We start from the raw sequence: 23,619 nt of genomic DNA, 5'->3' as shown, positions 1-23,619 counted from the left end.
ACTTTCTTGAAATATTGCATAGAAACTGAAACTGTTCAGAGAATTTTATTAAATTGAATGCTGTTGTTAAATAATAAACAGTATTTCAAATTTATTCTTTAATAATTATTTATATAGCTTGTATCAGAAGAGGCGAAGAGAAAAAAAAATGTGTGCAACAGGTGCTCTCAGCTGCTGAATGTTTATTAATATAGGCAATCCTTGTACAACACGGTAGTTAGGTTCCTAGAAAATGCCGTGTTATGTGAAACCATGTTGTATGAGATCCCCGTATAAAATGGGGGCTTATATTCCGAAAACTTATTAAAATCAAATATTTGTTAATTCTACATAAACAACTTAATTTTTATTAAACACATATATGTATAAACAACACAAAACAAAAAAATATTACATACTTTAACTGAAGCCAAGTTTAGTTTAATTTTCTTCATTGTTACTGCTCAGTATAATCAACCGAGAACGTTTTTTCGGTGGAATGAGATCACTTTCACTTTCAAAATTTCTTTCTTCAATTAAAGTTCTAGTATTTTCTTCTTTCTTTGAAAAATCTGTAATTTTACTTTTCTACTAGTTCCTACCAGGCCAATGTAAATTTCTCTATATGGAGCTAGACAGTCTATTTCAGCTGAAGAGGGCCATATCTTCTTCTAACATGCATTTAACATTGATGCTTTCAGTTCTTTCAGAGACAAAGATATGATGTTAGTGCAATGCTTGATTGAAAACGTGTTCCAAGCTTTCATTACATTAATTGATTTTGAATTGGTTAGTTCTAAAATCCACTGTAATTCTCTTCTTATGTAATATGTTTAAAAGGTATAATACCGTGATACAATGGTTGGAGTAACTAAGTAGTTTAGGTGGTAAGCACAGTATTAGATGTTGGAATGATTCAAATCTTGTGGTTGACATGGAGCATTATCTAATAATAATAGTGCCTTGAAGCTCAATTTTTCTGCCTTAAATAACATTTATCATCTGGCACAAAACAATTTAAAAGCCAATCTTTAGCTTCACAATCAATGTTCTAGCAGTTTCATATTCAGCGGATGCAAATTCTCCTTGAATTCCTTATACTATGAACTGCAAGACGCTTTTTGAAATTTCCGAACCAACGTTTACTTGCCAGAAAAATCTGGCTTGACGGAGGATCCTCCGTGTTCTTTAAGGTGCTTGAAATTTGTGAGTGCTTTTTGTTTAATGATATTAACATCCGACATAATTTTTCTTTGACAGCTATCATCAATCCAAATGCTGAGAGCCTTTTCCATCTTCTCAATTATTGGCGCCCATCGGCGAACTGCACGTTTTGCGGATGTCGGAGATCCTGCAGCAACTGCACTTCTTATTTCTTTTTCATTTTTCTTAATAGTCTGGACTGTTGCTTCATTCAAATTACAACTTCTTCCAATGTGAGATACCTTTTCTCCTTTTAAAAGATGATCCAAAATTTGTATCTTTACTTCTACAGAAAGAAATTTCCTCTCAAACTTTTTTTTTTTTTTTTTTTTGTCTTTATTCGACATGTTTTATAACTGAAACTTAATGTCTTAAAGATGTAAAAGTTATTCTTTAACACACCGTGGCTAGATGCAGACTGCCAACCAGCAGGGTGAGACACTTTTATTTTCAGGCCACAGATATGAGGATTAGAATTTTGGAAGCCGAGTGTGCACTTTATGCATTTTTAGATCACTTATTGTGACCTCATGTTGTTCACTTTCTGCTATAGTGAGGTTTCTTTATTATTATCTGGTGATTGTGTTCTCTTGAGACTGGGTATTGTTTCTGTTGTGCTATTATGCTTTGAAGGTCATGGAAGGAAAAGATTTTCCTCTGTTACCTGTTAAGAATTCAACGGTCGCTCTCCACCATGTGGTTCATCTCCCTGAGGACATTTGTTCTTATTGGTACCGGATCTTGAACGAAAACTGACAGAACTTACAAAACAAGGAATCTTAAGTGTTAAATGACTATAGGGGTGCTTTGCTCAACATGAAAAATCTTCGTGCAGAATTCGTTAAATTTTTTCAGATTGCTTGGGCAATTTTCTTGTCAGGAGGGTTCTTGCAATTTATGAATCATGTTATAGCGAAAACGTGTTACAGGATGCCCTGTTGTAGGAGGGCTATCTGAATTTTACAATGTTTTTACCTCAAACATTCTGTACAGTGAAGTTTTTGATAAATGTTCCTGGTTAATTTTGTTAACTTTACTGCTCATTGTTGTGCTGCTATTTTGAAGAATAAAACAATAAAATAATTTTTCTACTTTCATTTACTATATTTAATATTATTTAATTTAATCTTCATTTAACCTTATTGCCAAATCTCAAATGTATTTACAAATAAAGTTTGTTTATTCTCTACTTTTTGATTTTCTCTTTCTCATATCTATGCAAATCATACCATAGCATACAGTTTCATGCATTTATTTATTCGATTCATTAGAGAATCGGGGTTTTACTAGTTTGATATATTGCCTAAACACATTATTTAGATAATCTTCAGAGTATCAGTTTTGATTTAAAATAAATGTGCTAATATTTCTCATTAATTGCATGTTAGTTGTTACATTTTATGCTCTGATCTAGAAGTCTATGTTATTTAATATGTATATATAGTCTTAGATGTTTATTTACAGTTGTGGAAGCTTTCTTTCTTGGACAAGACGAAAAGTATTTAGAAGTTGATGTATCTCCGTAAGTGAAATATTTGTAATTACTTTTAAAGTTTTCAGTTCATTTGTAAATTGTAATGTGGAGCTTCTGATCTCACAGTTAATATAATTTAGAATGTACTGAAATTTCACTTCAAGATTCACGGGTTAAGGTTCCTTTATTTATAAATCTAACCTAGACTTATTATAAATTCAAGCAGTAGAGACTAGCTAAAACTGATCAAAGTGTCAAAACTTTTTTAGAAATTATTTCTTCTCAGTGAGATTTGGGAGTTTATTTTCTGTCCAAACTCACTGGATCTTCAAATTATCTGATTTTAAATTTATGAGAATTCATTATACAAGTTAGTATGTCAGATCTCATTGAAAATTAAGTAACTAGTGAGTATATCTACTCGCTAGTTACTGAATTTTCTATGAAAAATCTGTGCTTCACTGAGAAAATATTCTGAATTTCTTTGACACACATACACGCATACATACATATATATATATATACAATATGTTTAAAAAAACTTATGAAGATTTCTTTATTATAGCAATGCATTTAAGTACTATATGGGGCAAAGCACTTCTTGCATAATGATATATTGCGTATTTTCAAACTATAGTTCATGTTTCATCCATTCATCCATCTAGCACATTTGTTTCTGCTTTCAGCATCTAATCTATATTCAGAAGAAATCTTTTTTTATTTATTTATTTTTTGACTTCCTTTGAATTGGCCTTTTGTAATGGAAGTATGTATTCTTTCTGGTTTTGAGACATCTTTCAACAATAAGATGAAACTCAACAAATTGGGTATTGTGGCAACTGATTTCATCAAAATGAGGGCATTATGACTGATATCGTTAGCAGTTTAATGAAAACCTTTCCCCACCATTTCATACATTTTGTTTCTCATACATGTTTGCCATTTGATCTATACAATCAACTGTACCCATAAGCAAAATACAAAGTCTGAGATCCAGATTTATTTTGACTTCAGCGGCTCCAAATTTTGGAGTTTTCTGGATTTTTATCATTAGTTTAAATCTTGTAAGGTGACATGTAGAAATTATAAAATTAAAGATATGAAATAGTAGTTTATGCAGCAGTGAAGTATTTATAATTTTAAAAGATTTAAAATTTTCCAAAAAAATCTCAGTGTTTTTTTTTTTTTCTTTATTAAACATTTCTTTCAGTATAAAGTGTTGCGTCACAAAATTTCTTATTCAGTTACAAAGTTCCTTTGCTCCATTGTTCAAGTCCGGCAATTGCCAAGTCGAGAATTACCAGTAAATTGCCAGTTGACATTTTTTCACTCTCAGCAAGCTCTTTGACACTTTCTTCATCATCCATAGCATTTAGAACCATACTACAGCATTTAAAACCATACTACAGATTTCAAGTAGTGTCTCATTTTAGCTCATTACCTCAATGCTTAGCCACTCAGGGGCTCACTTTCGTGAGTACGGGTGTGGCAATCTCGAGGTACCCTAGCCCTTCAGGGAATCATCTTCTTGGTGAGACGGGTGTCACGATTCTGGAGCCCCAGTGATCTATCCTCTTTTCCGTCTCCTCTCTTCTGTCCTGATACCTTTTTCCCCTTCCATTCTCCCTTGTGGTTTTCCTCTTTGGAGGTTGGGGCTCGTCACGAGAAGCTAAAACAGCTATTGTTTCTAGTTTTCGAGTGGCGAGAAAACTGCCCACGTGTTTGCTGTGCGTGGAGACCCGTGTCGCTCGAAAGGAGGGTCCTGGTAGTTGAGGGGCAAGGTACTGTCCCCAACACACTGCTTTGGCCTCTGCTTCAGCTAAACGAGAGGCACCTTATTCATCCTCACAGGTATCAATCGTCTGGTCACTAGTCCTTGTGTCAGTGGCTTGGGGATAAGCTCTAATGAGTACCTGCTTTCGGGAAAGCCGACTGTTGGGCTTCAGTTTGCGTATAGGTCTGGCTAGCCCTAACACAAGAATCTGTGTTCCCTTGTTGGGCTCCGTGGTGGGTGGGGCCATCGGACCCGAATATTTTCTTTCTTAAATATGGCTTCTATGTTTCTTATCAAAACAAACGAAAAGACCAAAGTATACAGGTAATTGATAAATCTCTTACTAAGAAAATACGTACCAATGCAAATGCCAAAGTAGTTACTGATAGTCCACGCTTCCTTGTAGTCTCGAGTCCTTCTGGCGAATTGCAAAAGATGTTCCCTTTCGTAGTAAGCAAATATATCCATTCTTGCATAGGTGAACCAAAGAACATAAAGCATCTCCGTTCCAGAGACCTGCTTATACATACTGTTTCGGCAACTCAGTCTGCTTCCCTTTTGTCACAAACCAAACTTGGACATGTTGCTATAACTGTGTCAGCGCATAAAATTGAATTTTTTTAGAGGTGTGTGATCTCAGAAATTGACCTTCTGTGTGTTTCAGAAGAAGAGTTGGCTTCCGAGTAAGCTGACCAAAACGTTTGTGGTGCTAGGCGGATCAAGATGCGTAAGGAAGGTCAGTTGACTGACACGAAACACGTGATCCTGACCTTCAAATATTTAAGCTGCCCTGTAAGACCATATATTCCTAACCCCATGCGATGTTTCCAATGCCAGCGTTTTGGTCACTCTAAGACATCCTGTCGTGGCAACCTTACGTGTGCTCGGTGCTTGACGGTTGGTTACTCTAAGACGTCCTGCCGTGGCAACCTTACGTGCGCTCGGTGCTTGATGGTTGGTCACGATAGTGATAAGCGCACCGCTGTGCCATTGTGTATTAACTGCAAGGGTGAGCACCCAGCTTTTTCTCGTTCATGTCCAAAAGGGAAACTGGAGAAGGAAGTTCAGACAACTAAAGTGAATAGAAACATTTTGTATGTTAAAGCTAGGAGGATAGTGGAAAGTTCCCAACTGCACCCAAATACAAGTTTTGCCAGTGCAGTAAAATGAACAAGATCTATTGCAACCCAGACATCTATTAGTGCACCCAACATTCCGTCATTAAAAACCCAAAGCAGTGCAAGTAAAATTAAACCAACTCATTCGATACAGAGGAAGGAAACGGTAGTTCAAACCAAACAGAAAAATATCTCTCAAAAAAGCACTAATAAAGTTGATAATCAGAATAGTAGTTCTGTAGAAGATATGATGTCAGAATCTTTTGACTCAGATAATATGGAAACTGAAGAGGCCTAGAAATTCAAAAAAAAAATCTCCTCCTGCGGAAAACTAAGAAACAGCACTGCAAAAACAAACATCAGACATAATGACTAGTTTTATATCTTGGAACTGTCGCGGTTTCCACCAAAATCTTAGTAACATCAAGGAGATGATCGATGTTCATCAGCCTGTGGGCTTTGCACTACAGGAAACAATGTTAAAACAAGAAGAACATGCAAAGCTTCGGAGATGTGCGCTGGCAAGGAAAGATAATCCGAATGGTGAATGTGTCAGTGGAATTGTTGGTGTTTTCACTTCACTTGACTACCCATCAAGTACTGTTCTTTTAATCACATGCCTCCAAGCTGTCGCTATACAAATTAATTTTTGTATTTTAATTTCAGTTCTGTTCCATTTACTTGCCTCCGAATGAACACATTGAGCAACAAGATTTGGATGATCTCATAGAACAGCTACCTGAAACTTTTGTACTTCTAGGAGACTTCAATGCTCACAGCCCTTATTGGGGAAGTAAAGATCTTAATGCACAAGGTAGACAGATTCAGAAGCTAATTGAAGATCATTCAGTATGTTTGCTTAATAATGGTCAATCAACTTATTTCCATCAGCCAACTACGACCTTTCACGCCATTGATCTTGCCATCTGTTCACTTTCACTCCTGCCACTGTGTTCTTTTAGTGTTGGAAACGATCCCTTAGATAGCGACCACTTTCCTGTATTCGTGTCGTTTACAGGGTTTGGGGACTCATCCAGTCCGAGACCTGCTCGCTTCATTTTAGATAGAGCTGACTGGGAACTTTTCTTGTCACTTTCCGAAATCAGTGAGCAAATGGTGAACAATGGGCTCATCGATGAAGCAGTGGAAATTATTACACATACAATCATTCAGACAGCTACGATTTCTATACCTCTCACATCTACAAGTCTTCGGAAATACTCAAAACCATGGAGGAACCGCCATTGCCAGGAATCACTGAGACAACAGAGAAAAGCTTGGGAAGTCTTTCGTATGTACCTCACTTCGTTAAATCTTATTGCCTTCAAGAAAGCTAAAGCAAATGCAAGACGAGTAAGACGGCAGAGCCAGAGGGATTCTTGGATCGCCTATGTGTCATCAATAACATCCTGTACACCAAGCAAAAGAATTTGGGAAAGGGTTAGAAAGGGATGTGGGATATATAAAGACCATTCACTCTCTCTTCTGGAAAAAGATGGCCGGATGATTAGCAACACTGCTGAAATAGCAAATGCCATCGGTGAGACCTTTGCTGCCATTGGCAGTGGCAGTAATTACCCACCAGCATTTATTTCTTTTAAGCGTCAGTCCGAGAAGTTACCCATCCGTTTCAATTCTTCTAACTTGGAACCCTATAATGGTGATTTCGGCATGTTTGAGCTAAAGAGAGCTTTCTCCCATACTCATAAATCTAGTCCGTGTCCACATGGTATAAGCTATGAAATGCTGAAGCATCTTTCCTTTAAGTCACTGACTGCCCTTTTTGCTCTTCATAATCAAGTGTGGAAGAAGCACACCTTTCCTAGTGCCTGGAAGAGAGCTATAGTTATACCCATAGGAAAGCCAGGAAAAGATCCGAAAAATTCTTCCTACTACCGGTCAATAGCTCTTATCAGTTGTCTTTGCAAACTGTTTGGAAAAATGATTAACCACCGTCTAGTATATTACCTTGAAAAAAACAGCATTATCTCCCCATATCAGAGTGGTTTCCATAGAGGCAGAACTACCATCGACAATATGCTCCTTCTGGAAACCTCTATTCGTTAAAGCCTTTGTCAGAAGAAACCACCTGGTTTCTGTCTTCTTCGATGTAGAAAAAGCTTATGATAAGATACGGTATTTTGCGTGACATACACACTAGTGGCTTGCGAGGCAACCTGCCTATCTTTATCCGAAATTTCTTGAAGGCCAGGACCTGTCAAATAAAAGGTCACTCGGTACTTTCAGATGTCTTTGTACAAGAAGAGGGTGTGCCTCAAGGCTGTGTTCTGAGTATGACACTTTTCAGTTTAAAAATAAACTCTGTTCTAAAGGAACTTCCTGCAAGTGTCTCAGGCTCTTTATATGTTGACGATCTCCAGATAAGTTGCCAAGGGGCAGATATGAGGCATGTGCAGAGACAATTGCAGATCGCTCTCAACAGGATACAGGCATGGTCCTCAAATCATGGATTCGCATTTTCAGAACAGAAGACTGCTTGTGTACATTTCTGTAGCAAACGAGGTGTCCATCCTGAGCCCGAGTTTTATATCAAAAGCTCACAAATTCCAGTCATATATGAAATAAAATTTTTAGGGTTGGTATTTGACCGAAGGCGGACTTTCCTTCCATACATTCAATATTTGAGGAAGAAGTCTTTTAAGATACTAAATATATTAAAGGTGTTGGCGAATATCACCTGGGGTGCAGAACGTGGCTCAATGCTTCAGATTTACAGAGCACTTGTAGACTCTAGATTGGACTACGGTTCAGTTGTGTATGGATCAGCACGGCCTTCTGTTCTATTAAGACTAGATCCAGTTCACCATCAGGCATTGCAGATTTGTTCTGGAGCTTTCAGAACTTCTCCAGTTCAAAGCCTATATGTAGATTGCTATGAACCTTCACTAAATTTAAGGCGTGAGCAGTTGTCTCTGTGCTACTATTTTAAGATATTCTACTTGACCATCCCTGTAAGGCAGATCCGTTGGATGATATGTGTGAGCATCTGCATAATGCTCGACCTTCTTGTGTACCTACTTTCTGCTGAGGGTTCTCTCACTACTTGAAGAATATCAAATGACACAGTTGAGCACCCAAGCAGTAAAATATTTTGAAATGCCACCTTGGGAAAATATTCAGTTTCAACATCTTGGGAAAAGAGAATTGAATGAGTTGGTGTACAGGCAGCTTTTTCTTGAGCACAGGCAAAATTACAGTAGTTATATTCCAGTATTTACTGACGGATCAAAAGCAGCTGGACATGTTGGCATATCTTTTATTATTAGAGACCACATTGTAGGCAGACGATTGCCTGACGCTTGCTCAATTCTTACATCAGAATTGATTGCTGTTTATTGTGCGCTCTCATGCATATCCACTTTAAGTGAGAAAAAATTTGTAATATACACCAACTCGCGTAGTTCCTTAAAAGCATTAGAAGCATTTAGTGATGCCCAGAACCCTTCCATAATAAATATCATCATTCTCGATCTAAAATTTAAGGCAGTGTGGGTATGAGATCTTGTACTGCTGGATACCCGGGCATGTACGAATAAGAGGTAATGAACTAGCAGATGCAAAAGCAAAGTCGATTATCGATATGTACAGTTGCGCTGCCCCTCCTAACGATATCAAGAAAGTCGTCAACAAGAAAATATTAGATAAATGGCAGAAACACTGGGATGGTCAAGTAGATAAGTTAAGAAGTGGGAAAACTGGAATTGAATACTGGGATACAAATAGGAACCGGAAAGAGGAAGTTCTACTTACTTGACTTAGAATTGGTCACACACGAATTACCCATGACTGTTTACTAAAAGCAGAGTGTGAACCAATTTGCTCCCACTGTGAGGCAGTCATCTCAGTTCATCATGTTTTAGTTAAGTGTCCATATTTTAAAAGGCTTCGTTTGAAACATTTTAAGGAATATGACTTGCCTCTTTACTGTTTAATTGGGAAAAAGGTGAATGCTAATTTATTTCAATACCTGAAAGAGTCGAGTTTTTATTATTTAATTTGATTTTGTTTTAATGTTGTATCTTGTTATCTTAAGAATATAATTTTTAACATATTTCATGTTTTAGGATTTTACACCTGTACAAATCACCTGCATGCTAAGAGAGTTCACCTTAGCATCCATCATTTTCAGCTTCTTTGTATTTTATGCATTTCCATGGTTTTAATCTTGTCTGTTCATCTGTTTTGTCTTAGCCTCATTTGTATAAAGAAGTAACTGACATGTATTCAGCACAGATAACCTTTAGAGTTTTGCGCCAGTAACACTTACTACTACTACTACCTCAATGCTTAGATAGTATATGCACTATTGGCAATGTATCATGAGATTGGCAACTAAAGACATGGTAATCTGCTAAATTGTGTCCTGCGTCTGTCATGGATTGCAGAAGTTAAGATTGAATTACTAATCTAGTTAGTTATTATAATTATATCTGAGCCTGAATAAATAAATTCTCTCATATACATAAGGCTTATCTCAATAACAGATTTTTTTTTTTTCCCCCAGCTCAGATAGCATTAAATGTAATCTTTTAGCCTACAATGTCATTTATATAGTCTATTTTTTTGCATAGGGAAATAAATCTTGTTTAAATTTGTCTATGCACTCAAGGCTTCACAGTTCATTTCGTTGAAGTCTGTAATCATCATCAAGCAATTAACATAAAAGGTTACCATGGTGTTTGGTATTCATTTGCTAATATTAAAAAAAAAGAATGCTTTAGACATCTGTATATGGGTAATTTATCAAGCTGCTATGAGTTGACAATGACATGGTGATGAAAGCACAAATAATACAAAATTATTCTCACGTTGGTGTCAGAGATATAAGTTATTCAGTAGGTGTAAAATCAGCAATGAACTTTTGTAGAATGTTAATTTAGTGCCAGACTGAAATTAAGAAGCACTGTCTGTCACATACTTTATTATTGTTGCATTCTACATGTTCGTGGATTTGCAGTGATTGATGACAACAATTAATGAAGAATCAAAACACAATTTATTCATCAGTATTACACTAGATAGCTCCATAGTTCCAAAGACCCATTACACTCATAAAAAATAAATAACATACGATAAGCACACTGAAATAATCAGCAGCACAGCCTTCAGACTATCAAGCTATAATGGTGAAGACAGTTTCACAGCAAAGCACTAAAGTATAGCTCCTGACTCAGTTGATTGCTCTCAAGCTAATCTCTGAACTCAAGTCACTACTACTGAACTCAGCATACTCCTGATACTAGTCTTCTCTTCGTACAGGCAGGGTATATATAGCTTTTGATTTGCTTTCGAGAACATTCTCAGTAAAAGTCTAAGTCTGTTAAGAAATCGTTCTAGCATGTTCTTGCTCCGTCTATAGAATGTCGCCAAATGGGCGATTTCATACCAAATCTGGCAACCCAAACCCCGCTTTACAGGAAACCTATCCTACTGCAGCTGGGCATTTCGTAACATTATGAAAAAATGTGTACTGTGCGTGCATGAAGTATAAACATATAAAGCGAGGCACTACTTTCAGAATTTAATTCTTTTCCCCTTTTGCAATAAATTTCTGTCAAGATAATTGATAGTTTGATGTATGGATAACGGACTTTGTATTAGTTCTTTGCATAAGACAGCAATCTTATTGCCAACCTTTTGCTTATACAAGACAGTAAACATCTTAACAATATAGCAATTACCCCACCATACACATCTTCATCAGCTTTCTCTATTGCTGAAATAGTACCCTTCTCATTATTTATAAAACTGAATGACCTCGATTTAGATACCACCAGTGGGTGAGGTAAAGTCACTCAACACTGGTAGCTCAACTTGGGCTCATATTCCAATGAATGGGCTTGCTGCATGGGAGTTTTCATGGTTTTTCCCATGTGTAACATGGGTATGAGCCAGCTTGCCTTAAAAAGTCCTTGCCATCCCTTATTGCCAACCTTTTGTTTATACAAGACAGTAAACATCTTAACAATATAGCAATTACAGGACAATATAGCAATGGGAGGGATGCCATCCAAAGGCATCCCTCCCATTGGTTATATACCCATTGCTCTGAAGTTGCTTTGCCTTTATCAATTAACATAATCTCACCTTGATTCAATTTCTGTTCAGTTTCAGAGATTTTTTTTACTGTATTATAGTTTTCAGCTGCTGCAAATGATATTTTCTAGATAAGTTTGAAAGAAGTAAAAACTCTGTCAAATCAGATGCTGCTTTATTATGTCTACTGCTTTTAGCAAGTTTTAGAACAAAACATTGCTCACGATCAAACTTTATTTTTTGCTGCAATAAGCATTCATACAATATTATAACAAGAGTCAGCATCACATATTCTGATCAAAATATCAAATCCATATTTGGTTAAAGAAGACCTTCCCTTGAATTATATAATTGATTCATCGATGCCAAGGCCTTTCAAAATGTGCATCTCTGTCTGCCTCCTTCAAAAAACAAGGGCTCTGATCAGTGGCGTAACTAGAACTCTTGGACGCCTATGCAAAAAATTTTCCGGGATCCCTCCAATAAATTTAATGTGGTTAAAAATAAAAATTTAAAAAAAAAAGTGAAATGTTAAAAAAATCAAGCCTTCCACGAGCCAGTGTTTTCATAATGATTTTTATCACATCTGGGCTATTTGATATGTTTTGAATTTTTATATAGTCTACACCAATCTAAGTTTTTTTTTTTTTTTTTTTTTTGCTTAATTTAGCAAACTTAAATAGCTGGTTATATTATAAAATGACAGACAAGATAATAGATAAACATAAGAAAAGATATTACACTAATATATAATACTATGTGATTTACTCAACTCACGAACAAGACTTATGCAATAATATACAAGTAATATATAAGAACTTTTATAATGTAAATGATACATTTGTTAAACATAAAACATATTTACCATAACTTCATAAAAAAAACTGTTTAAACATACAATTTTTGGAGAAAATATGCACGGTAAAGTTTTTTCCCCTGTCTTTTTTAAAAAAGTTTTGGTACACTAGACTACTTGAATACATGATTTTTATAAAAAATATGAATGCTAAAGTTTTTTTCCTGTTTCCTTTTAATTTTCCTCAGTCTGCACTGCTCTTCTCTAATGTTTTTTCCCCTCAATAATTGTAATTATAACACTGGTGGCCAAAATTCATCATAAAGACAAAAATCTTTAATAAAATTTGCACTTCCTAGAGAAAGAATAGACTAGAGGAACATCATTAGTATAAGAGCAACTTCAGTTTACTATTCTGAGTCATCAGCCAATTACAAGTATATTGAAGATAGCATTTCACACTTCAATGCAGCTGTTTAGCAAAGAAAGGGACCTCGCCTCCACCATAAATTTCCAGTGTCTTCCGAAGTTGACTCACAGTAAGACTTTCATCTAAGATTTTACTGTAAAGATGTCCAATTTCCTTTTTAAAATGCTGGATATTCAAATAATTTTAGGAAATTCTTCCACAAGTTTAGGATGAAATAGTAAACAGGTAGAAACAAATTTTATTGACCTGTATCCAAAGATCTTTGAAGATGACTGTGTAATATGAAATGGAAATTTTAAAATTAAACACAAAATACTTATGGTATGAGGATTTATCTACATTTAAATACCCACTGTAGCAGAATATGACGATTCCCTTCCAAGTCTCAAATTTCCAGAAATGTTTAATAATTTGTAGTTAAGCTTATTGACACTAATGAATATTTGAAGATGAGTATTTACACTCTGTCGCATAGATTCTAAAATTAGTATACATAAATACTTGTTTAAGAAACAAGTGTAATGTTTCTTCATAATTAATAAAAATAAAATTGTACGAAACGAGTTTTGCACACTTCTTAGAGAAATGCACAAAACATCATTTAATGAAAATAGGTTTTTTTTACCCCAGGTGGATCAAAAAGCAAAAATCACGATATATTTTAGGAGCATTGATATTTTTGATTATTGTTATCTTTTTTATTTACGTCTTAAAACAACTATTTGTGTTTCAGAAATTAATGACCTCAGATTTCCAGTTTTTAAATTGCTTATAAATTAAGCTGTATAATTTTTTAACTTAAACATTAATTTATTAATGACAAAAATATGAAACATAGATATAATGTATTGGCACATAAATAAACGGAACCTATTTATCTATTAGAAAAAAATGAAAGAGAATAATGCTAAAAGAGATTTTATGAGTGAAAATTGCATCATTTACTACTAAAACATTTTTAACTAAATTTTTTTATTGTGAAAATTATTGAAATATTGTAATAAAGGGGGAGAATTCTTTTCTGAAATATTCCATTCGTCTGTGTAGTGAAAATTGCAATGTAATTCATGTTCTTTCAGATGTTGAAATGCAATTTAAAACTATTAGGTCAACGCTGCCATTGATATGCTTAATATTTTCAGTAATTAATTTATCGAAATTTGGGAAGTAGTATATACTTTTAGTTGTATGATGTCATTTTCATTATCATTATTATATGATTATTGATGATTTCACATACTGAATGCTGTGGAAAGTGAAAGTAGAATAAAAATTAAAATAAAATAAAAGCAAAAGTGTAAATGTTAAAGTTTCATTTCAAATAACGTTTAGAAAGTACTCCACGAAGGTGTTCTTCCCCTTAGGCAAATATTCCTTGACTGCTTTACTTTTATATAATAATTCAATTCAGTTCCGCTTAAATAACATACAAATTATTGTGCATTGCTGAATTCTACGATTAAATGTTTCACGTTGTTAAAATGAATTGTAATTTATTGTATTTTTTCAAACGAAGGGAAATTAAAATATTTCTTTTGAAACAAATTTAATATCTTCAGAATTATCTTTTACAGATTAGTGTTAATTTTTGGTAGATGGGTAGTTTACATGCTAAGAAACACAGCAGTTCTCTTTCCTAAAGCAAATCATATAAATCCCCAAGCTTTAAAATATGCTTAGTAAATAAGATATATTTTAGGAGTTCTATGCCTTCAGATTTGATTCTCGTTTGGGAATTTTAAAGAATTCTTAACCTGAACTTTATCTGCAATGTGAGAATATTTCGAAAATTTTGATATGAAAAATTGGATAAATATTGATTTACTCATTATTTCAAGTAAAAATATTCATCCATTCCATTTCTTCTCCCCACGAGTGAAGAAGTCATGAATTTCGATAAATTTTAATAAAAAAATTTAACTGGAATATTTGCCGCTTAATGTTTAAGCAACCAGAATGAAACTTTGTGTTCTTAGCCTGTTGCATAAAACTTGCCTCTTTCTTCTCTTGCTTTGAATTCATTCAAAAATCCCTAAGAAACGGGAAATCTCTCTTTTTCTAGATGTGGTGTCATAAATTCTTTGCGTTTCCTGGACGAGGACACCATTTCGACATGTGTGTGGGGCAAAGTCCTTTCGTGCCACGACTGCTCAACTTACGTCAATGATTCGTCAATGATTTTGTGTCCTTAAGAAAGGAAAGCATAAATTCTGGAGTTAGCAATTGATACTTACAAATGATCTACCTCTCCAGATTATTAGTCTAAAAAAGATTTTTAAAAAAATTATCCGCCATTTTGGAATGTTCCATACTTCTAAATCTAAAAATTTTCCGTCCCTATACCCTGCGTCTTGGAGCAACTGCATCGTCGTTTTTTGCATTGTGAGAACCATACATTCAAACATTCTAGGTAACGTTTTGTCACAGTGTGAGAAATATACATACATTTATGCAGATTCTTCCTTATTTAATTTCTTTAAAAATAATGCAGGGTGAAATTATTTGGTGGCAACAATTTGAAAAGTGATACGCTGTTTATAGTGAACCAATGCAATACATGTTATATTAAATTGTAAAAAATCATTCACATTAATAAATGCAATTTCAAGCTTAATATTAGTCCTGATTTTTGGATTTGGGTTTAATGGAAGTGCTAGTAACAGATTCAATATACAAAATTAAACGCTTCAGAATGACATATTATGAAAATTTCGAACTGCAAATGCTATACCACGTTTCCCTTAACTTTCAAAGGTCATTCAAAATTAAGTACTAGAATCCTGCCTAGTTACTTCTTTATTTATACATATAAAATTTGTCTATTAATTATTCAATCATAATAATGAATTATATAGAAATGAATTAATATATAAAATAATTACATTATAATAAATAGTTACAATTAATTTCCACTTCCACTCCCTTTTAGAGTTGGGATTGCAAAGGGAGAAACCTTTCATTCAGGGGGTTGCCTTTAATAATTTTCAGGTAAGAGACTAAGAAATACAAAGGAACTTTTCCTATTTTCTGCTGACTCCTATGCCTGAACTGGGGTAGTTACCATTTCATATTCGAATGATGGAATATTAACTTTTGCAAACACTGAATTTAACTGTTTCATGTGCTTCCAAGGGCCCCTTTTCTGCATCATATACGGAACTGCGTCACTACATCATATAGGAAGATGGCCCTTAAAAACTTAAAAGAAGACGAATTCTATTATATATATACATATATATATAAATTTATTTCCTAAATAGTATTGATTAATTGATTATATTATCTCCTAAGTTTAATTAAAGTAGAATTTTTTTTAAAGTGTGAATCCATACTGGTAAGTTATATTTTGAAAGATGTTTTGAGGTAATTTGAAAGTAAAATGTTAATAATGTTTTAACGGCGACTGGAGTTAAATCATCATGAAGAATAAAATTTCAATTGTAAAAGGAAAAATTAAAAACGTGATCATTGTCATTGATCAGAAATTAGTTGACTTTTCAAGGGGAACAAACCAACTCCCGTTCAATGAACAATAATTGATAAAAATACGTAAATACGAAAGTGTTTCGTTCCCGGCATTTGAGTGAGCGGTTTCCAGCCTCTTCAGAAGGATGCATGCAGTCCGGTGATTAAAGTGCATTGGTTCTGGTTTGCGAGATGATGGTTCCAGAATAAAGTTCTTTGGTTCCAGAGGCTACCATGTGAGTGACTGCCTTGGGCGGCATCCATGTTTCTTCAATGAAGGCGGAATTAAAATACATGAGCGGCGACTCCTTGTGCAAACGGGGTTAGGCCTGTTTTAAGTGCTTTCAAGAACTTCATTTAAATTTTCAGGTGTTTTTCTTGACCATTGATTATGGACTTATTAAATGTGTAGCCAGCTTTATTTTTAGGCCGCATAATTACTGTTTAGGACATTTTTGTTTGTATAGAATGCCAGTGTTTTGGAGACCAGGTAAAAATATTTGATGAATGATGATTATATTATATTTTTCCTAAGACTCTAATATTGTTGACATTTAATTTCTGTGTTTTTATTCTTTATTATATTGTTAATAAATTGGTTAAGTTCAAAATCCTTTATTGTCTTCAATGTCTGCACAACATATCTCAGGGAGCTTTTATTGCTACTACAGCTAAAAGTTTAATTTCTTTAAACTTTGCTTTAGCATCACCCCCCCCCCCCCGCAGAGCAGCGTGAAATTGATAAACAGATTTCGGAACGGTTAGATGAACAAAGGATATGCCTTTATCCACTTTTTGTTTGATGGACATTGAAACACACTTTCGTTTTGTAGATCCTTTGGGAGCTCCAGCATCGGAAATTCTATTTGACATAATCGAAAGTTCAAGCTTACGTTTATAAAATTGCTCTTACAGTCTGCAAAAAATAATAAGCCGGATCGAATTCGAAGGTTAAGGAACAACGCAATCATCAACATTAACTGGAATAGATAATTTTAGCTTATACTGTCTGTTATACATTAAACGCGCACACGAAAACGTATTCTGCGCTTGCGCTGACGCATATGCGCAGTCGTAACAATCTTGCGCGCACGCGTAAACGGCTATGCGCATGCGCAGAAAGATTTTAACTTTGAGGTCCGGGTTTTGGGTGTCCAAATTAATGACTTTTGACTGTATAATCTTTTCTCTTACTGTTATGAAGTTTGAGTCCAGTTACTTATTCTGTTCTTTATTTCAGTGATAATTAAGAGACCTTTTTTTTCCCTGTCATCTCATTGTTCAAACGGAATGCATTCAAAATAGCAGGCCTTCCATTTTCAGTGTTTAAAATAGTTGTATAGCTCTAAGTGAAAAAAAGTTATATATGAAGTGAAAAAAAAAAGGAAGAAAACTGATTCTTTAGTATTTCTAGTTTTTTTTTTTTTTTATATATATATATATATATATATAAGGCTGTGCAAAGTTGCACATAATGGCCAAATGTAGTAGCAGGATATTTGTAATTTGTTGGTAAGGTATTTTATTAGTATCCATGAATTAGTGTATAATGTTTCTATTATTAAAAGTCAGGTATAATTATCTCTATTTTGCAGGAAAATGATAGTTTATTCATATTTGGGAACATGCATATAATGTTTTTTCTATAAGAAGCCAGCTACAATCACCTCTGTTGTGAAATGCTAATCTCAAACTTTTTTATTTATGTATTCTGTTATCCTTGTACAGATGCAGCTTCTGAATTAGTGCTTTTTTGTAAAATCGTTTGTTAGTCATTGACAAGTAAATCATAACTTAACAGGCTTTTCAAATTTTCACCTGCATTGTAAAGAGAAACAATAATCAGGAACAGTTAAAAATTGGCTCATTAAATAAAATAAATTCATAAATTGAAGGCATTATTTATGCCAAGAAGAGTAAATAGTACATTTCTTTTTATGGTAGGCCATTTTTAAGCTTATTTTTAAAATGTAAAAATGGGGATTTCTAATGATGTGTTCTTTCTTTTCTTTCTTTTTTTTTCCCCCTTTTATAATTTTATTTATGCTAAGTTTCCAACTGAATATCAGGCAAATTTTTCCAAGTGTAATGCACTCTTGAATTATGAAATTTCTGTTTTCGAAATTAAGTTCCTTATATTTTTGAAAAGTGTCCTTAAGCCAACCTGACCTGAAATTTTCTTTTAAAGAACTTAATTTTTATATGTAAAAAAAAAAAAAAAATTCAGATTCTAGAAAATTTCTAAGGTAAGGATTTAAATGAAATTAAATTTCAGTAAAGCCTAATAATTATGATGCATTTTGTGTGTGTGTATATATATTTGATTAGGATGTTAATATTTTCGGGAAATTTTTCCTCCTTTAAACATTTGCGCTAAAAAGACGTGCTATGCACGTCGAGATGCTTTTGTCTCAAACCGCGAGCGACGTGACCACCACGTCGGTAGGCATTTATCGCAAAAATGAAAATAACGTGGTGCACACGTCGCCTAAAAACGAGTTACAGCTCTCGATTGCACTAGCAGGCGCGGCGTAAATGAGACATTTTACCACTTGTTATATAGTAGTGCATGGCACCGGAACCGTGAAGCTTAGTCGTAGTGCAAGTGGTTAATGGCTGAATTTTAACAGAAAAGGTCAAAATTGAGAAGATACTGCAGAAAATCCCTTGTTAGAAGGTTGTAGTACACAGAAAGTGGGGTTTAATTTAACAAAAAAGAAAAAAAAAATTCTATTCTGTCATTTGGATTTTTTTAAATTAATCATAATGGTGGGAAATATGTAATGTATGAAACAACAGTTTTAAAGTCGCTGAACACTGGTAGTTTGGTTCGGGGCTCGAATCCCTGATGAGCAGGCTGGTTGCATGGCTGTTTTCATGGTTTTCCCATGTGTAATGTGTATACAAGCCAGTTTCCATTAAAAGCACTGTTTTGAGAAATTTATTGCTGTCAATGAAGAAAATTTACTGAAAGCATATGAAACTTCTTTTTTAATTGCAAAAATAAAAAGCGAACACAATAGGAGAAAATCTTGTGTTACCAGTTAGTTGCAATAAAACTGTTAGAAATTGTTTGTAAAATCATATTGTCACTAAATTCATAAAATTTCTTTATCAAATGATGCTATATCCAGAAGAATTTCTGAAATTAGTAACCATCAATTGCAGCAACTTATCTGAAGATTAGGACTTAAGAACAGTCCAAAGTTTGCATAACACTCAGATGAAACAAGTGATATTTCTACCTTGGCACAATTTTTAGTTTATGTAAGAACTGTGTATGAAGGAAGTATACATGATGAATTATTATTTTGCCAACCTTTGGGAATGCACAGAAGAAGATGAAAATTGATTATTTTTTTCATAAATAAAAGTTTACAATGGAATAGTTACACAGATTTCTGTACACTTGGTGCTGGGGCAATGATAAATGAGACTTCGTTTTCATCGAAAGGTAAAGCTGATGGTAATCAACATATTTTTGCTCATTGCCTAATCCATCAAAAAGCAGTCATAGCCAAAAAAGAATTCTCCAAAAAGTCAGTCCTGTGCTTTAAGATTCTATCAAAATCATTAGTTTCTTAAAATGCAGAGGTTGTCTATTTTCAAACCTTTGCAAAGATATTAAAACCATATTAGCATGTGCAGAAGTGATGGCTCTTATGAGGAGGTGGTTTATACAGATTATTACAATTGAAAAATAATTATTTTAGCAGAGCAGAAATCTGATTTTATTCAATATAAATTACGACTTTCAAAAATGAATTAGATGTTTTTGAAAAAATGAATGGTTCAAACTCGTCACTTAAAAAAAAAAATTATAATTGTAACATGTTTGTATTACACTCATGTTCTTAAATTAAGGATAATTCAGAGTCACGCGGAAATTGAACTCTAAAATAAATATATCACCTGTAAAATCACTACACACATCTTCAAGAATCATATGCAAATTTCAGGAAGTAACCAGATGACACCGATGGTACGTCACAATGACGAGAGTGTAAGAGAGTGATATATAAGGAATACAGGCAAAGAAGTAAAATTTTTCGCATGCGCATTATAAGTATATCAGTGGAATAATCGAATAGTTATGACACAAAGGACGCATTTGGATGATTTTTTACGTGATAGAATTATCGGCCGTCTGGAATGTGGGCGTACCCAACTGGAAGTATCAGACGAACTTGGAATTGCCCAGAGTGTCATCTCCAGGCTTTGGCAACAATTCCAAGATGATGGTAATGTGAGTAGACGTTACAGCACAGGTCGCCCCAGAGTTACAACGCCGAATGAGGACCGGTATTCGGCAGCTACTGCCAAAAGAAACAGGCGGAGCACAGCCTCAGACCTGTCTCGTCAGCTCTCTTCAGCCACTGGTATGACAATTTCAAGGCAGACCATGTACAGACGCTTAGGGCAGATTGGTCTATATGCTCGCAGACCTGTCAGATGTGTTCCACTTACTGCAACTCACTGTCGCCTGCAGTTAGCCTGGAGTAGAGAGCATGCATTGTGGACACCGCAACACCGCAAAAATTTAAAATGCTGCATCAGTGGCAGAAGAAGGTATATGCCAGTCCTTTTCTGAAACAAATCCAAGCTCATCATATAATAAACTTTCTGAAGAAGATAAGGAAATTAGTGAATTTCTTACAAATGCTGAGATAAAATTGCCCTACAAGTGTTAAAATCAGGGATACAGTGTTGATAAAATAATTTCCAGGAACATTTATTCACATTATGTATATGAACGGCTCATAAATGAACTTTTGCTTAACAAATGCCGGCAAACACTACTAATGACATCCCCCTAATTAAAAATGCTGTGAATGTATTGATATGTTTCTATTCATATTTATTTATACTATAGTAAATTAATTCTATTTACATTTTGCTCATTACTTAATGTTATGAAAATAGTCATGGACAAACATTATCACATTAAGTGGTGTCTATGGTATATACTTATGTTTACTGAATAATTCTAACAAGTATTTAAAATGCATGCAAAATGTCATTGTTCTCGATTTTTAACTGCATTTTGTGACGTTTAGTATTCTTCATTTTCATCATCATCATCATTATTATTATTATTTTGCTTGCTTTCTTTTTCAAACCATGCTTTATTGCCTGCACTATCTTAAGGCCACTATGACTTTCAATTCATTTTTTTTATATTCTGTACCTAACAATCAGGCTTCGGCTTCCTAATTTAGAACTTAACTCATTCTTTTGTGTTTCGCTGTGTGTTGAATTGCACCACTTCTTTATTTGTTGTTTATGGTTTAAAGCAGATTAAGTACTAATGGTAACTGTAAGAATCATGCTGCAAAAAAGAACAAACTCTTTGAAAGAAAAAGAGGGTAGAGTAGATTTTATGATAGCCCCCTTCCCCCCAAAAAAACGAAAGATTAACTAATGGTGAATCTACTAATGATGTTAATTTCATCACAAAATCATAACAGTTTGGTATTCTTTACTACATAGCATAAAAACAGGGAGTTTTCATGTCCCTCAACCCCCAACAGTTTCATAACAAAGCCTTGTCATAAAGATGCTTGCACTTTAAAGAAATCTGAGATTATTCACGAAAATAAGACTTTCATACAAGCATTAAGGTTATATTCTTCATGGTACTGATTCTGAACTTCATACAAGTGCCATGAACCTTTGGTTTTATGTTGGGGTACCCCTGTACTTTCATAAACAATGATCAATTAGGGAAAAGGTACTACCATCACCTTTTTTCACATTGGCCGCGCCAGTGAGACTACGCCAATTTTCCTCTGACTGTGGCTTTTTGTGCTATCATCAGAAATAAAGTATCAATACTTATTTTGATTTTTTTGTCTGTAAAAATTCATTTCTGAAGATTTGAAAAGAAAAAAAAAATTGTTTCCTAGAGGAATAGTAGAGAGTTACTAAAGGATTAAAATGTAGGGCAAATTTATTTATTTCTTTTGTTTTAGTTCTAAATTTGTTTCACCGTGTTCATTTTTATAGACTTTTAAAGAGCTGTTTTAAAAGTATTGGCTTTTCCAAATCTGTGCTTAATCATTTTATTTACATAACCTTAACTTTTATCCATTTTTAATTTTATTTCAGGCATGAGCAGCACCTAGTATCACTTCTTTCTGGCAGAAGAAATGTTATTAATGTTGTATACTTTTATAATTTTATATCATAATCTAAGGCAGCATTTCATTTCTTAAACTATGGGTCACAAACCCAAATAGGATCACAAAGCAAAATATAAGTATGGTGAAAATTTAACTTAGCTACATGAATTTAAAGAAACATTGTTTGCAATCCCTTTGTTATCTTTAATTTAATATATTACATTTTCTGTATAGTGCAATTATAAAATTGCCAAATGCCGAACTATATTACAGTACACAGTCCGAAATCCAGACATCCATTATCCGGAATGGTCTAAAATCCGGACCTCAAAACTACCAACAACTGTCTTTTTCTTTGGCTTTTATGCATGTGCATTTAATTTCCCCCTCCGCACATAATAAAACATCTGGAGAGTCCAGATTCTTAATTTCACTTCGATACTAAATAAAATACCTTGTTACTGAAGACACAATCATTTTAGCATAAAATTGCACAATCAGTAATTTGTTTCCGTTGCTGTGTATCTCAACCTAAAACATTCCAAATAGATACATCATTCATCTGATGCCAACCCAGCAAATCATTATTTATTATACTTTCTGTTATCCCCCCATGTTTATCGAAACATGACAACTTGCATAATGACTTGTGTAGCAATGCCTAAAAAATTTTTTTATGTTAGTAACTGAATAAGAAATTTACGGTTTTGCAGCTGAGGATGGTGGTTCGGTAAAACCATCGAAACTAGTCCTGTGAAAATTTTGAAAATATAACGCAGATTTTTCTTGTTTGACTTCTGAATTAGTATTTATTTGGCGTGTTATTGTGTCTTAGCTACAAAGTCTGTTCAAGCAGGAACTAGTAATCAGAAAAAGGCATTTAAATTATAATTTAATTATAATTGAATGTATAATTTGGCTACTGAATATGAATAGCTTCAAGAAATTCCAATTCACCAATGAAAGAAATTTTCTGGATTATTTTTGCACTCTCGAAAACAAAATTGTGATTAAATTCCCAACTATGATTAGCTGTCGAAAGCTCGTTAATTTTGCCTTTTCAAACACAAGATCTGTGTTCCTTGTTGTGAAACTTTAATATGTTTTAGTTTGGCATTTATATCACACTTTGTGTTTTATAGCTGAAAAATATGATTGTAAAACTGTAATTGCAAAAATAATTATGGATCACTTAGAAGCC

At 34.0% G+C, this 23,619-nt stretch overlaps 1 protein-coding gene across 2 annotated transcripts in view; it reads left to right on the top strand.

The window, feature by feature from the left end:
• LOC118203837 (UPF0462 protein C4orf33 homolog) overlaps positions 1 to 23,619 on the top strand; it is a 61,414-nt gene that overhangs the window by 25,282 nt on the left and 12,513 nt on the right. The window contains exon 3 of one of the 2 annotated variants that reach the window (XM_085807090.1): positions 2,647 to 2,704. In XM_085807090.1, the coding sequence (XP_085663216.1) occupies positions 2,647 to 2,704 (58 nt within the window). Of the gene's footprint in view, positions 1 to 2,646; positions 2,705 to 20,366; positions 20,866 to 23,619 lie in introns of those variants that run through there. The other variant, XM_085807091.1, reaches the window with a different exon arrangement.

Source organism: Stegodyphus dumicola, chromosome X1 (genome assembly GCF_044657685.1).
Source record: "Stegodyphus dumicola isolate Sdum_Otavi_A_Nest chromosome X1, ASM4465768v1".
NCBI lineage: Eukaryota > Metazoa > Arthropoda > Arachnida > Araneae > Eresidae > Stegodyphus > Stegodyphus dumicola.
Note: the sequence above shows the minus strand (reverse complement) of the source record. Positions and strands in the feature narration are given on the sequence as shown.